General features: G+C 43.2%; 1 protein-coding gene across 3 annotated transcripts in view; it reads left to right on the top strand.

The window, feature by feature from the left end:
* Nucleotides 1-16,321, top strand: part of LOC137427602 (C-Jun-amino-terminal kinase-interacting protein 4) — a 229,969-nt gene that overhangs the window by 152,646 nt on the left and 61,002 nt on the right. For all 3 annotated transcript variants that reach the window (XR_013623219.1, XM_078776573.1, XM_068117245.2), the window contains exons 14-19: nucleotides 2,295-2,351; nucleotides 4,425-4,598; nucleotides 4,792-4,918; nucleotides 5,245-5,337; nucleotides 11,440-11,613; nucleotides 11,854-12,025. Coding sequence is in view for 2 of the 3 variants with exons in the window: in XM_078776573.1 (XP_078632699.1) it covers nucleotides 2,295-2,351; nucleotides 4,425-4,598; nucleotides 4,792-4,918; nucleotides 5,245-5,337; nucleotides 11,440-11,613; nucleotides 11,854-12,025 (797 nt within the window). In the remaining variant the exon portion in view is untranslated. The remainder of the gene's footprint in view (nucleotides 1-2,294; nucleotides 2,352-4,424; nucleotides 4,599-4,791; nucleotides 4,919-5,244; nucleotides 5,338-11,439; nucleotides 11,614-11,853; nucleotides 12,026-16,321) is intronic.

Genomic DNA, 16,321 nt, shown 5'->3' with positions numbered 1-16,321 from the left:
GGGATCCAAAGTGGGGTTCAAGATCGAGAACGAGTATGGATCCAAAGTTTCAGGGGTGACCCCACACCCCCTCCCATATCCGCCCACTCCCACCCCCCCCCCCCCCCCCCCCCATCCGAAATCGATGCCCGGGTGGTTGTGCGGGCTACTGTCCAACAACAACAACATGCATTTTAAGGCCATTTTCCCTGCTTGAGCGGGAGTTAGCCTTGCGGTCCCCATGACAATCTTCTCCATTTTGCCCTATTTTCTGCATCTCTCCTTGTTAACCCCCTTGCCCGCATTTCTTCTTCCACTATCTTTAGCCAAGTCTTTCTCGGTCTTCCCCGTCCTCTACGTCCTTCTACATTCATTTCCATCACTCTTCTCAACCAGTCGCTTTCATCCTTCCTCAACACATGACCAAACCATCTCAACCTGTTCCTCTTCACAGCATCAATCACAGGCTCTATTCCCATCATCTTTCGCAATTCATCATTTGTCTTCCTCTCTCTCAACAATACTCTGCACATCCACCGAACCATTCGCATTTCCACCCTTTCCAGCCTTCGTAGCTGCTCTACGTTCATGACCCATGTCTCGCTCCCATAAATCATAACACTTCTCACACATGCAGCATACACCTTTCCCTTCAGCTTCAACGACACTCCCCTCCTCATCAGCACGCCACTCAGTTCCCGGAACTTCTTCCATGCACATCTCACTCGAGCAACCGTTGCCGAGTCTGATCCACCTTCTCCATTCAGCATGTCTCAGGGGTAGCAAAATGTTTTCACACCTTCCAGCTTCACGTCGTCTCCAAGATCCAACTCAACATTTCCTCCATCTGCAGCTCCCTCTGTGCACACCTTACATTTGAATGTAGCTGCCACACTGGTTAATGACCCTCTCAGACCACTGCATTTTTGATGAACCCACTCAGCGCACATTGTACATTGAATGGAGTTCACTCCGACACCCTTCCTGCACACAGCACATGGCCACTTCCCAGTTCTTTCCACCTCACCACATGCTTTACCACTTGCCATCACCTTCGTCTTTCCGATATTCACCTTCAGACCTTTTGTCTCCATACATTCCTTCCACTTGTTCAACTTTTCCTTCAGTCCATCAATACTTTCCGCAATCAACACCAGATCATCTGCATACAACAACTCCCATGGTAAACCCTCCTTTAAGTTCTGAGCCAGCACCTCCATCACAGCTACAAATAGTAGTGGACTTAGTACCGACCCCTGATGCACTCCCACCTTCACCTCAAACTCACCACTGTTCCCGTCCTTCGTCCTTACAGCTGTGCGCGCTCTTTTGTACATTGCCATCACTACTCTGATCAACAATTCCTCCACTCCTAACTTCCTCAATGCCCACGTCAATACTTCGCGTGGAACCCTATCGAATGCTTTCTCCAGATCAACAAACCCAAGAAACAACTTCTTCCTCTTCTCCATGTACTTCTCCTGCAACTGCCTCACAATAAAGAGCGCGTCTGTCGTTCCTCTTCCTGGCATAAATCCAAACTGCATTTCGTCGATCTTCACCTTCTTCCTTATCCTCCTCTCCAACACCCTTTCCAATACCTTCATTCCATGCTCCAATAACTTTATCGCTCGGTACGAGCCACAGTAGCCACACCGGGGCTCCTGTCTTGTATTAAAAAGTTAACAGACAACTGGACAGACATCCAGATATCACGACCCATTTTACAAGTTTATCTCTGAGATCGAGATGGCATCCTAGTCATGACCTAATAATTCCATGAAATGACTCCAAAGCCACCAAATCAGCAACCTTAACATCATATGACCAATTTCCTTTGACCGAGGGGTGTTTTCACATTAGGAAAGCAAGTGACTTGAAGAGAGCCATATCTAAATACATCTCACAAAACCACTTTCCCAACTCTGCAAGTATAAGCATTACATTGTCCTGAAGGAACAGTACCACATTCCAGAGATTGCCATGATATTTTTCCTTGATTACCGAATCAAACATGCGTTTCATGGTTTGTGGGTTTCATCTCGGTTGAAACTGTGGATAACAATAAAAATTGTAGGTTGTAGATATCCAACTGTGTTTTCGGCATTGTAAAGGATATTTTTAATTGTGTAAATGTCATCTATAGTAAAGGCAGACATACAGTAATTGTAATACATTTTCATATAAAGTATATGATGCAACTGAAGTCTCAACATTGCCTGTTTGCACACTTTTAAAGACTTTAATAATTTTGTGCTTTATGTTCATTGTTGCTTCTTTGCTTTGTAAACATTTTTATCAAACATTTTCTCCAGGGCTTCTCGTGAATATGTTTCTTTACAAGAGAAAAAGCGCTCTTCATTCTGGCAGTTGTATGTATTCCTCTCTTTTATTTGAATGTATATACTGCAACACATTCCTTTGTCCAGGCCCAAATTTGATCATTTTGGCAAATTGCATTGCATGAGTTAACTTGTAGCTGAATACAATAATGCAAATATGTATACCCAACATTCACCAGTACAAATAATGTGTTTCATATAATCGTATGAATCGGCAAAAACTAAAATTGGTAAGAATGATGATGATAATAATGTTTCTTTTTCTCAGACTGGTAGACAGAGCACAGCTACATCTGCAAAATATTTACGTTATGCCACAAAACCCTTACCAATACAACAATTTTAATTAAAACAAGACTGAGAATTTAACAAATATAACTAGAATGGCACTTGCTGGAGAGAATACTTGTGCCAGGCTGAACAGTTTACGTTTTGTATCCCACACGTCTAGATCCGGACCTGACCCAAAATCGATATCGGCTTGTTCTTGTCGCCTGACCAATTCATCCACCTAGTTTTGTCATAAGTCGTCCACACCTTTCTGAAATATCATGGTATATGTATATTGCTTTTGGCCCTATCACTCGAAGGTGAAGAATCACTTGAAAAATAAAAATAGAAAAACTATCTTATCCGGATCCGTATTCGGATCTTCACCAAAATCGAATCAATTTGATCTTGTCACACACCCAACCTGTCCACCAAGATTCGTCCGAATCCACCAACAACTTTTTGAGATATCCTGCTATATGTCGGTTTTAGCCCGATCACTCAATGGTGAAGAATCACTTAAAATATTCTTCTAGCCGGTTCCGGATCTGAATCTTCACCAAAATAGAATGAACTCTTCCTTGTTATACACGCAACCGGTCCACCAAGATTCGTCCAAATCCGTCCACAACTTTTTGAGATATCCTGCTTGTTATCGTTTTTAGCCCTATCTCCCAATGGTGAAGAATCACTTTGAAAATTCTACTAGCCGAATCCAGATCTTCACCAAAATCGAATTTTGTGCTTTATGTTCATTGTAATCATTTTGTCCTTGTCACATACACTAGCTTTCTGCCAAATTTCGTTCTAATCCATCCACAACTTTTTGAAATATCTTGTTCACAGACAAACACGACAGACAGGGGTGAAAACATAACCTCCATCCACCTTCGGTGGCGGAGGTAATCACGCATCCCTTTCAATCCCAATCATGTGTATCCAACCTTGATACCTCATCTCAAAATGCCTCCCGTAAAGTCACACTGGTCAGACACGGCAGCTTTTAAGTTGGAAGTTGGCTGACGAAAATGACAGGAATATGGCTGTGCACAGAAAATAGTGTCAGTGAGAAATGTGTTTGGGACTGGATAGTGTCTTCTATTTTTTTCTCTCTATATATATGAATATGAATGAATGATTGTTTGAAGGCCATTTTTCTCCGCTAGAGCGAGGGTTAGCCTTGCAGGCCAAATGACAATCATGGTTCCCTGTTTGAGGAAATGTTTTTATGGCCGGATGCCCTTCCTGACGCCAACCCTTAGTCACCTCTTACGATATGCAGGGATACGGTGTACCTATTCTAAATCGGGGTACACACCGGGATCATTCATCCGAGCAAGCTGGTACTCAATTTGCCGACCTCGGAAGGATGACAGGCTGAGTCAACCCCCCTGGCGTTAATTCAGCGATCGACCAGGATTCAAACTCAGGGTCCTCGGATCCCAAGCCTGTGCCCTAACTGCTAAGCCAACACCAGGCTAGTCGGAACCTCCATCCACACCTCAAGTTTTCAGCCATTTCATACCTCTAAAAATGTACTGTACCTCTATACCTGTAATGTACTGCAAATAAAAATACTGTACCACTATATGATAACAAACATTTTGAAAAACTATTTACATTCGGATTCCTAATTTTTTGGAAGGTCGGCCAATATAGTATTTCAAATAAAAGCACAAAAAGGGGAAATGGGAAAATTAGACAATTTGACTGATACTCCACATTGACTTGCACGCCAAAAAAATACAGTACTGTACTTAAGAATCTTCAATTTTGCAAGTAAGAAGACAGCATTTTTTTTAATCATCTCTTCAACCCATGTCCTTTTCTCAGCTTTAGCAGGCTATTCAGCTCATCAAGTGGCACTTCACGTCGGCCAGCTCCCCAACCACATCTCTTGTACAACGCTCCCAGCAGCCAAGTGGCACCAGCCTCAATGGATGAAGGACCTAATACACCACGGCACCCAAGTCATTCTGCTCGAGCCTTTGACTTCCTCTATGACGAGTCAGTATTTGCTGCACATTGCACGAAATAATCACGCTTTTCACCTTTTGTTTCCGTTTATTATCTGCAGTCCCATTTTATTTTGTTTCCGTATTGCTTTCGCTCCTGGAGTCACCATCTATGGGTTATTATGAAGCATTCCACTATGGTATAGTGTGATCTATGTTCATGAACTGCTGTGATGTGTGCTCAGTGGAGGAGTGTCAGCATGTCGCCGGGAACAGAAGCGTGAGCAGTACCGGCAGGTACGAGCACACGTGCGTGAGGATGATGGACGGCTGCAAGCCTTCGGTTGGAGTCTCCCGATCAAGTACCGTCATGTAAGCCAGACTTCTGTCATTATGTCGTCGTTCCTAAGGACACATGGCAGCTTCCTACTGGAAAGAAGTAAAACAACTTTGATGATCGATGAAATGTTTTTATTTCATGTCTAATTTTAAAATTCATAATGTAGGCTTGAGCACCCTGCTCATAGGGCCTGCACTGTAAGAATCCACCTTGAGCATTTGGCTTGCTTTTCTCAAGGTGTTCCATTTTGTAAGATTGTGAATTATTTGTTAAACCTAATCTCACCATTGAAAAGGTGTTCTTAAACTGAACAAGTATGAGAATGGTCAGTGTGTGATGAAACAGTTGTGTGGGTCAGAGTGGTACAGGTAATCTGGATGAAGCAAAGATGCGCAGTTTGCCAGTACCCGTGTACTGTCGCCCACTCTGTGAGAAAGATCCAATCATTAAAGTGAGTCCTTCATTTTGAATCTTTAATCTTTGTTGATATTGTTTTCAGCCATTAATTTGGATTGTCATCTGCTCCTTATATTCCAACGGGACTTTTCACTTAAACCCACCTTTAGAGGCCATTTTTCCCCGCAAGCGGGGGTTGGCCTTTTTCGGGGACCGTGGTTGTTGTTGTTTTTCGGTCCCCTTTTTGAAGCAATGTTTTATGGCCGGATGCCCTTCCTGCCGCCAACCCTTTTTGTCGCCTTTTACGACAAGCAGGGAATTACCAGTGAACTGGTACTCAATTAGCCGACCTCGGAAGGATGACAGGCTGAGTCAACCCCCCTGGCGTTAATTCAGCGATCGACCGGGATTCGAACCCAGGATCCTAGGATCCTAAGCTGGCACCCTAGCCGCTAGCCCAACACCAGGGACTTTTCACTTAGTATGACATATATCTCGTATTTCGTTCTAATCCGTCCACAACTTTTTGAAATATCTTGTTCACAGACAGACAAACACGACAGACAGGGGTGAAAACGTAACATAAACCACATGCACGTGGCGGTGATGTCACAGCGTGCGCTCATTAGGTTGGAGAAATGAAATTATATTCTGATTGGTTACTCCCGACCGCATCCAGGTGACTCCATATAATGAGTGGATACCAGAGGTAATGCACCGTGTGGCAGGCGGTGCTTATCGCTCCCATCAATGTACAGTGATAGCTGGATGGGATACCTTAATGGCGGTTCACCACTGATAATATGGAGTCGCATAATGACTGGTTTATAACCGAAAGGTTTTCAGATTCACAAGTGTATGCAGGACTCACTGCGTTGTCCTGATGAAGCCCCAACAAGGGCGAAACCAGGTCGGTAACTGAGTTTTGTATGCACTTGTGATAGTATCTGAACCAAGATCTAAATTACGCACTGTCAGATGGCTCTTCCGGAGCTTGGCAGGCAAGGCGTACGTACGTGGTGGGGTGACATCACCTCGTGCGCTCATTAGGTTGGAGAACTGAAATTATATTCTGATTGATTGATTGATATATATATATATTTATGTATATATTGTTGTGGATATGAGGATTGTGTTTTTTTTATTGTGTTTTTTTTATTGTATAGTAAATTGTTGTAAAATATCGCCCTCCTTGCTCCAGTTATGTATAAAGGTCAAAGTGCGTCCCGTAACTAGTTCATAAACACCACACGTTAGCCAATCATAGATTTCCCCCCTTGTTCCATAGTTATATCTTTATTATGTGTATTAGTGTAAGGCTGTGTCTTCCATTAATTGAAATACTCCATTGCACCAAGTGAAATAGAGTAGATTCCTTTCACATTCCCCTTTCGTCAATTGCCAACTGCATTCCCCTTTTGCCAACTCCATTGCCAACTGCATTTGGGCAGTTTTCTTCATCCCAAGACCCCATTAGCCACGAGGTAATCTCGGAGCCAAAGGTGGGAGGAGTCGGCCCAGCGCCGGGAACAAGGCGTGGCCTTGCCAACGCCTCCCCCAAGGGCGGGGTCGGTGAGCCCTCGCGACCAATCAGGGCCGAGGTGAGCTCACCGATGGGCGTGTCCGGGAGGCGGGCGGCTTGATCGCCGGAGGCGATATAAAAACCACGCGCGGAAGCCTTTGATGAAGCGCGTCAGAACGTTGGTTGGTTGGTGGTTGGTGGCGGAAAGAGAGTTGGTTACAAAAGAGAGTGGGAGAGGTAAAGAGAAGTGAGGCGGAGTGAGGCAGAGTGAAGCCAAGAAAGGCAGCAAGCCTTGTGAGGGTTGAGTTGAGGAGGAGCACAAAAAGGGACACCAAGAGTTTGCGTCGACGCCACCGAGGTTTTCCCGCCAAGAACGCGAGGAGTCGGAGCTGTCACCTCCAGCCCTGCCGTTTGCAGGGACCTGACGCTTCCTCCCCCTCCAGCCATCCACCTCCTGCCATTCCTATCATCATCCCCCGTGTAAGTGTGTTCGTAGTCTGTCTTTTGTCTTGTCCCTGGGTATAAGTAAGCTTGTATAAGTTAATATTTGCACTGTGTCACCTGCTTTTTCCATTTTCCCTGTATATAACCTTCACTGCTCCTTTTGCTTTAGTGTGTGTAGATAATAAATCCTGTTACTCTTCTGTACGTCTTCTTCTTCTTCCTCTTTACATTCGGTCGCTTTAGAGGTTTCCAAATTGAATACCTGTGGCGCGATTTCGGCCAACGTCCAGGAATCGGGTTAGTCGGGGTAACTGTTCGGCCGCGGCGCCATCCGCTCGGCAAAACAACATATTATCCGCGGTCAGTAATAATATATATATATATATATATATATATATATATATATATATATATATATATATATATATATATATATATATACACACTACTGTGTTCAAAAAGTATCCGACCTTTATTTTTCGTGCGTAAAAAAAAAAAAAAGGCTAGGGAGGCGTTGATTGGTGCACGTATGTAGGCGATCCTAATGCGCACGCGTGAATTTTTTCCCACCTGCAGAAGCTGTCATTCGACGGCAGACTGCCGATGAGTGAGGACATGTAAGTGAGCGCCGTCGGATTTTCGTTTTTGACAAAATGACGGAAAAACTTGAACAACGCTACGACATCAAATTTTGTGTAAAGCTTGGCGATTCCCAAGTGGAAACGATCCGCAAGATTCAACACCGTTCATTCCATTATGAAGGAGGATTTGGGCTTCAGGAGAATCTCAGCGAAGTTCGTACCAAAGCTGCTAACGATTGAGCAGAAGCAACTCCGTTTGGAGATCGCACAGGACATGCTGGAGACTGTGAACAGCGATCCCAGCTTCCTCAACACAGTGATCACTGGCGATGAGTCCTGGGTTTATGGGTACGACCCAGAAACCAAGTTGCAGTCATCACAATGGAAGCATCCAACATCCCCGAGGCCAAAAAACACAAAATGTGATGCAGTAGCGTTGTTCAAGTTTTTCCGTCATTTTGTCAAAAACGAAAATCCGACGGCGCTCACTTACATGTCCTCACTCATCGGCGGTCTGCGGTCGAATGACAGCTTCTGCAGGTGGGAAAAAATTCACGCGTGCGCATTAGGATCGCCTACATAAGTGCACCAATCAACGCCTCCCTAGCTTCTTCTTTTTTACGCACGAAAAATAAAGGTCGGATACTTTTTGAACACACTACGTATATATATATCTATATATCTATATATATATATATATATATATATATATATATATATATATATATATATATATATATATATTGCGCCTATAGAAAGTCTACACCCACTTTCAAAATTTTCACCTTTTGTTGCCTTATAGCCAAGAATGAAATTGCATTAAATCAGACTTTTCCCACCTTTATTTACACCGTAACCCACAACTTCCAAGTGAAAAACAAATGATACAAATTTCAGAAAATTAATTAAAAATACAAAACTAGAATATCTTGGTTGGATAAGTGTCCATCCTCCTCTGTTAATACTTGATGGAAGCACCTTTGTCGCAAGGACTTGGAAGATCCAGAAGAACTTCCCCAAGGCAAGACAAACACTTGAAGTTGCTCAGCTTATGTGGTAGAAGAAAATAAAGTCAGATGCTGACAAATAAAATGGGGGCAGGGCTGAACATTGACATCTCTCTCAACATGGTGCGCAGAAAGCTGAATGCAAGAGGTCTCTATGGCAGGGCCGCAGCAAATAAACCACTGCTGAGACCACAGAATAAGGACTGAAATTTGCAAGCCACACCGAGATTTGGTGACTGAACAATGGAACTGGATACTTTGGTCTGATGAATCGAAGTTTAAACTTTTTGGATCTAAGAGAAGCCAGTTCGTACACTGAAGACCGGAAGAATGTTATGACACGCAATGTTTGCAGCCTACTGTTAAACACGAGCGAGACTCTGTGGCTGCCTGGGGTTGTCTCACCTTTTTGTATAGGAAAACTTTTTTAAATTAATGGGATGCTAAAAAAAGGGAACTACAAGGAAATAATGGAGCCACCATGCACTTGCTAGTGGAAATCATATAATTGGAAGAGGATTCATTTTCCAAAAAGATAATTATCCAAAATGCACTTCCAATACAGTAAAATATTTGGAGAACAAGGTTACAGTCGGTGTGCTCCAAGTGTTACAATGGCCACCCAAATGTCTGGACATGAGTCCCATCGAGCCCATATGGGATTACCTGGGAACAGAAAAACTAGAAGGGCATTCGGTAGAGAGCATACCTCCGCCAGGCTGAACAGTTTACGTTTTGCGGCCCTCTGACAGGCCAGATCTGGACCCGGACATGAATCAAAATCGAATCAGCTGGTTCTTGTTGCCTAACCAACTCGTCCACCTTGTTTCGTCACGAGTCATCCACAACTTTTTGAAACATCATGCTATATATCGTTTTTGGCCCTATCACTCAATGGTGAAGAAACACTTTTAAAAAATTCTCGTATCCGGATCTGTATTCGGATCTTCATTAAATCAAATCGATTCGTCCTTGTCAAACACCCAACCTGTCCACCAGGTTTCGTCCGAATCTGTCAACAACTTTTTGAGATATCCTGTTCACAAACATACGGACAGGGGTGAAAACAGAACCTCCATCCACCTTCGGTGTGGAGGTAACAAGAGAAACTCAACTGTACTTACAGAACGGTGGAATGTACTACAGGATATTTGGGACAATATTCCTGCAAGAGTGCTTCAGTCGTATAAAGGAAGCATGTGTCAAACAATGAATGCAATATAGCCTTCACTAAAGCACGAGGAAATGTTACACTAGTCCATAACAATATATACATGCATATATACATACATACTGGATGGGTGAGGCTCTGCGATGATACATACCACGGACTGACTGGATAGCTCAGTTAGCATCCTCACTTCTGAATTGTGTAGTCGAGGTTGATTCCAAATAGAATCTTAGCTCTTCCATGAGCCTCGATCACTGTAAAAAGCTGTAAAAAAAAAAAACCACAACTTTTTTTTGGATCCAAATATGAAAGGTTATATTAGTGCATTGCGGGTGTTGGGCATTATGTTATGTACTGTGTTAAGATTCCTGCCCCCATATTCAAAAGCACTTTTTGTACATGTTAAAGATCCTACATTTATTTCCTTTAAATTTGTGTTATGTGTTATGGTACTCTGGCTAAATTCCAATTTCCTCCTCTGGTCTCTTCTTAGGGAGATAAATGCAATTACAAACAACCCAGTTACCTTGCCTAAGAAACTGTTTCAGCTGGTTCTGAAGCAGTTCCATTATCATTAGTGGAGCAACGGAGTTGACAGGATGGCCTAGAGGTGCGCACACTCGTCTCTAAGCTGTCTAGCCTGGGTTTGAATCCCGACCCAGCTATAAACTGTCATCCCGGTGTTTCACAGGCAGAGTGTTTCATCAATGTGTGCGCCGTCCATAGGATGGGCGTTGAACTGGGCATCCCATCTCTTGACATTAGTTGGTGGACATTAAAGATCGCACGTTGTCCTGCACGAAGAGTAGGCGAGCTATCACCGGCACCATGGCCAAATTCATGCCACAGTGGATTTTGTCAACTAAATGTTTCTCCTTTCCTCCCCCGCTTTGTTTATAAATCCTGTTCGTAAATGAGAACCTGTTTCATCCATAGCACATTCATGAATTAACAAACAAACCTATACGTGGGAACATTTGGGAATAGCTGTTTTAAATGCGGAATGCCTGTCTGTTTGCTCAACCATTTTGACAGGCAGATTCACCCAGCTGTCTTGTGGTCTTGATCACTGACTCGTACACAAACTATGGGTGGACATGGTGACCTACCTTTACCCGACACACCTGGTGTGCATTGTTCGTTTGAGACCCGTCGCCGTACCAATATTTACAAAAAGATAATTGGGGTCCTGCCCCCACCCTGAGCATCCATGAATATGAATTTTCCTTTCATCACCTGAAAACCTTCCCGTGTACACCCCAAATACATCCAGCAGTTTCAACTCATTATATCCAGCGGTTCAGTTGTGTATAGAAGTCAAACAAACACAGACATTTCTCAAATTATAGTTTGATGATCCTTAAATTTTGTCTTAATTGATGATAGATTAAGTTGAAGCTGTCTTATATTGATTATGTAGTTTTTCTTCTAGTTATGGTGTGCAGCAGGTGTCAACCTCTCTGGTGGGCGGACCCGTGATGGTGGCTCAGTGGTGGGTGGAAGTGTTTTTTATGGGGGAGAAAGTGATGCTGAGACCACACTGGGTGAAACTCTGCATCGTTCCGATTCCCAAAGCAGTTTAGAGCGTCTGGAGCTTGAACTACACGTGAGAGGGTTGAGGGGTCGGGAAGGTGGGGTTGTAATGCAATATAGTAGTTTTTCAATATTATGTTATTGAAAGCAGCAGGTTTGTGTTTACTAGTTTTACAATATTTTTTTTGAGGCTTTATGAATTAAGTAAGGCTAAATTTTGCTAAATTGCTAAATTGCACTGGTATTTAAACATGCTGTAAGGTAGCAGGCGACACTGCAGATAACTCGGGATTGTTGTCCACATCATATGCAGGAGAAGCAGAAAGAACTGCGAGCCCGGGACGAGCTCTCGAGCTTGGTGTGGGTGTGCGCGAGCACACAGGAAACGGGAAAGGTTCTCGTGATTGATGCAAACCGTCCGGAACGAATCCTGCAGCATTTTCCTGTGTGCAACTCCCACATCCTTTGCATCACCAGCGTGCCAGGTACAAGTTGCCATAGCTAATGGTCGGAATGTAGTTGGACAGAAAGTCATGGCACATTGTTCCAGTGTTGCCAACCTGTTTTGTTGTCTCCTTTGTAAGCTTAAAAAATTGATGAAAGGTAGAGCACATCACAAAACACAAACTTGGGGAGGAAGTTTAGTAGAATTTCAGGTGTGTATTGATTTAGCCTGGGTGTGGATTGGCATAAAATAATTTTAAAGAGGGACCCTGTGCTCCTGCCAAGGTATTAGACCCCCTCCACTTTTAGAGGGTGGCCTTAAAGTTGCTTTACCCCTGCTAAATTTCTCACACCTCCCTTCCTCCTGTCCCTCCTCTTCCCTTCCCCCACTGTGGTAAGCGGCACCACTGACTCAGGAGAATGATGGAGCGCATACATATGCAATGACTGATTAATTACCCTTCGCTCGCGAAGCGAAAAGCGGGGTTAAGCATTCGGTTATATACGTACGTATCTGCATTTTAAATATTCATTTTCTCGGCAACCGTTGGTCCGATTGACATGAAATGTCTTTGTGTCTTTCAATGTCATGTCATGTCTGTCATGTCACAAAGACAATGTCATGTCTTTCAATCCTGACAAATCTCACACTCTTACTATGTCTCTCCGAAAAGATCGACTGGACAACCCTCCCATCTACTTTCTCAACAATCCTCTCCAAGAAGTTCTGTCGCTCAAGCTTTTGGGTCTCACCATCTGCCATGATCTTTCTTGGGAAAACCACATTTCCAAGCTGGCCTCCAAAGCCAGTCGCCGACTGGGCATCCTCCGTCGTGCGAAGTCCTTCCTAGGCACACCTGAGCTCCTCACCACATACAAGGCTTTCATCCGCAGCTCAATGGAATACTGTTCTCCCCTATGGGCTGGTGCTCCTGCCTCACACCTGGCTCGGCTTCACGCTGTTGAATCCAAAGCTTTCAGAATCATTGGAATCTCCCGCGATGAAGCTATCTCTGAGGGCCTTTCACTCACTCACCGCAGGCAGGTAGGTGGTCTTTCTGTCTTCTACCGACTCCTCTCCGGCCTTGCTCCCCCAGCTCTCTCTGTGCTCTGTCCCCCAAATATTCCTACAGGTCGCACAAGATCTGCCAGCCACCCTTTGATGGTTAAACTGCCAAAATCTCGGCTCTCTGCTCACCTTCATTCTTTCATTCCTCTTTTCTCCCGCCTCTGGAACAAACTCCCACACTCACTTCAATCACACTCCTCCCTCCAGGTCTTCAAAACAGCTGTTCACCACCATCTCTTATCTTCCCCCATCCAAAACCTTGATCTTTTCTACCCCCACTAATTCACCCCAGATCCACCTTGTTTGAAATTCCAACTTCCTTCCTGGAAGTCTTGGCAGTGTCCATATGTTTTATACCTCTCCCACCCCCCCCCCCCCTTCCCATGCCTCCCTCCCAAAGCCCTCTCCCTCCCACAGTTCTCTCGATGTCTCCATGTCTCTCGGTCCCTGCTCTCAAATGTTGTGTTTGTGTCCTTCCCCCTCTCTCCCCATCTTGTCTACCGCTCCCGATGTTATTTGTTTTGTGTGTCTGTTTGTCTTTCTGTGTGATTAATGTTCGCTCTTTCACGAGCCTCGATGTTGTATACAAAAAAAATAATAATAATAAAAAATAAAAAAAATTTTCACCATAGGAGGGCCTCCTCCTGTAGAATATTTCAATGAATATTATGACGTCATAGGTCACGTTTGACAGGTGCCATCCTGGAAGAACGTTACACCTCTATATCTCCAAAACCACTCAATGGAATAAATGGAAACATGGCTCATTGTCAAGTACTCACCATGGGGAATAAGATATGTTGATGATGATGTCATCGGTGCCCTAATTAAGACGTCATAATTCGACAAGAACAACGCTTGATCTGATCAGTATGAAAAAAAAAAATTCCTCTGCAACTGTTAGTCCGATTGGCATGACATTTTCAGAATATGAGCGGCTCCTCCTGTGGAATTTTAAAAATGATAATTATGACGGCATAGGTCACGTGGTACAGGCACCATCTTGAAAAAATCGAACAAAGGTTGCACCTCTATATCTCCGAAACCGCTCCATGGAAAAAAAAACTGAAACATGGCTCATTGTCAAGTACTCTGCTTGTGGAATAAGATAAGTTAATGATGATGTCATCGATACTTTAATTATGACGTCATAATTCAACAAGTACAATGCTTGATTCGATCAGTATGAATTTTTTTCTCTGCAATTCTTGGTCCGATTGACACTAAATTTTCACTATAGGAGGGCCTCCTCCTGTAAAATATTTTGATGATTATTATGTCATCATAGGTCATGTGTTACAGGCGCCATCTTGGAAAAACCGAAAAATGTTGCACCTCTATATCTCCAAAACTGCTCCATGGAAAAAATTGAAACGTGGCTCATTGTAAATAACTCCATATGGGGAATAGGTGTTGTTAACGATGACGTCATTGGTGCCATAATTATGACGTGATAATTCGACAGGGACAACGCTTGTCTGATCAGTTTGAAATTTATTGAGCATGATCTATGCAACAATTATTTAGAGAATATAAATTTATGATATCATCGCTGACGTGTTCTGGCAGCCATATTCGATCAAAAAAAAAGAAACGTTCAAAAACAAGAGTTGGCTCACACCAAGTTGACTGCGCAGGGTAAGTATTCTATGAATATCATCTAGTTATTGTAAGTACTGCACAATAAAACCTGTATATTAAGAATTTAAGAACGAATGCGTTATTGGAGAGGGGTAAAGTGGCTTTCAGGTCACCCTGTAGAATTCAGATGGTAGAATGCTGGAACCCTTGCTTAAATAAGAGAGGCAATTACATTATACAATGCTCAGAGTGCTAGTTTATGTGAAGGCAAGTGTAGATCTGCAACTGAGAAAAAGTTAAACTCGAAAGTTCCTAGATCACAATACCCAATGCAGATGGAAGTTCAAGTATATACTTCAATTTTAATAAAATACTAATATTAAATAAAGATCGTTTAAAAATTCCGGAAGTTTGGCGTAATTGAAGCAATTTTATACACCACCCTATTTAACATGCCCAAATACTGCAAAACTGGAGGGTCTCCGAAGTGACAAGAATGTAAATTGTGTTCTCCAGCAATGGTTCCCAAACGGGTTACGTGCACCCCCTGTAGGGTGTGAGGTGGGTATGGGGGAGGGCAGGAGTGGAAAGAGGCACGAGACCATGTGGAAAAAAAATAATCATTTTCTATGTCGAATTCGCCTTAAATATTCAAAAATTAATCAATGAAGCTGGCTATTTATACGAATACCAACATTATCCACCTTGCAATACCCACACGGCCTTCAAACATCACGCTAGCTCTGTGCGTGCTGCCACCTGTGAATAACACTACAGCTAATTCATTTGTGAACTGAATGATCGTTTTAAGGCCATTTTCCCCGCTAGAGCGGGGGTTAGCCTTGCGGGCCCCATGACGATCATGGTTCCCTGTTTGAGGCAATGTTTTTATGGCCGGATGCCCTTCCTGACGCCAACCCTTAGTCGCCTCTTACGATGCACAGGGATACGGTGTACCTATTCTAAATCGGGGTACACACCGTGATCATTCATCCCATCAAGCTGGTACTCAATTTGCCGACCTCGGAAGGATGACAGGCTGAGTCAACCCCCCTGGCGTTAATTCAGCGATCGACCAGGATTCGAACCCAGGATCCTAGGATCCCAAGCCGGCACCCTCACCGCTAAGCCAACACCAGGCTGAACTAAAAACAGCTAAAGAGTAGAAGCTTGGTTTTCCCTTGCATTGGTGGCGGGAAGAGGATGTTGGAATCATTGTTGGTCTACCGATCATGAACAATAATATAAATACATTTTGAGCACAAAGAGTAAAATTTATTTCAACAAAAAAAATGGGTGGGGACATGAGGATTTGGTGAAAACTAAAAGGCAGGCATCATGCTAAAAAGTTTGGGAACCACTTCTACAGTGTTCAAGTATATAATTCAATTTAATAAAATAAAGATTGTAAAAGTCCTATAAATTTAATTCCGGAATTTACCGTCGTTTTACCCAGTGTTTATTAAACCACCCTATCAAACACGTTACATTAGTTATTTGTTGTATGTCCTTTATGACGTCCTTAAAAACAGTAGGTTTACTGTTTGGTATGATTTCCCATTTTGTTTGACTTCCAGAGAAGTAGGCAGAGTAAAAAAAAAAAATTGCACCCGTATCCGATGGAAGCGGCTCAGTTTGGCATTTTAATATGAAATAGACAAGGCCTATAAATGAATGAAACCCATTA

Source organism: Myxine glutinosa, chromosome 1 (genome assembly GCF_964187855.1).
Source record: "Myxine glutinosa chromosome 1, kmMyxGlut1.1, whole genome shotgun sequence".
Lineage (NCBI taxonomy): Eukaryota > Metazoa > Chordata > Myxini > Myxiniformes > Myxinidae > Myxine > Myxine glutinosa.
The sequence above is the reverse complement of the archived record's forward strand: the minus strand, read 5'-3'. Positions and strand labels throughout refer to the sequence as shown.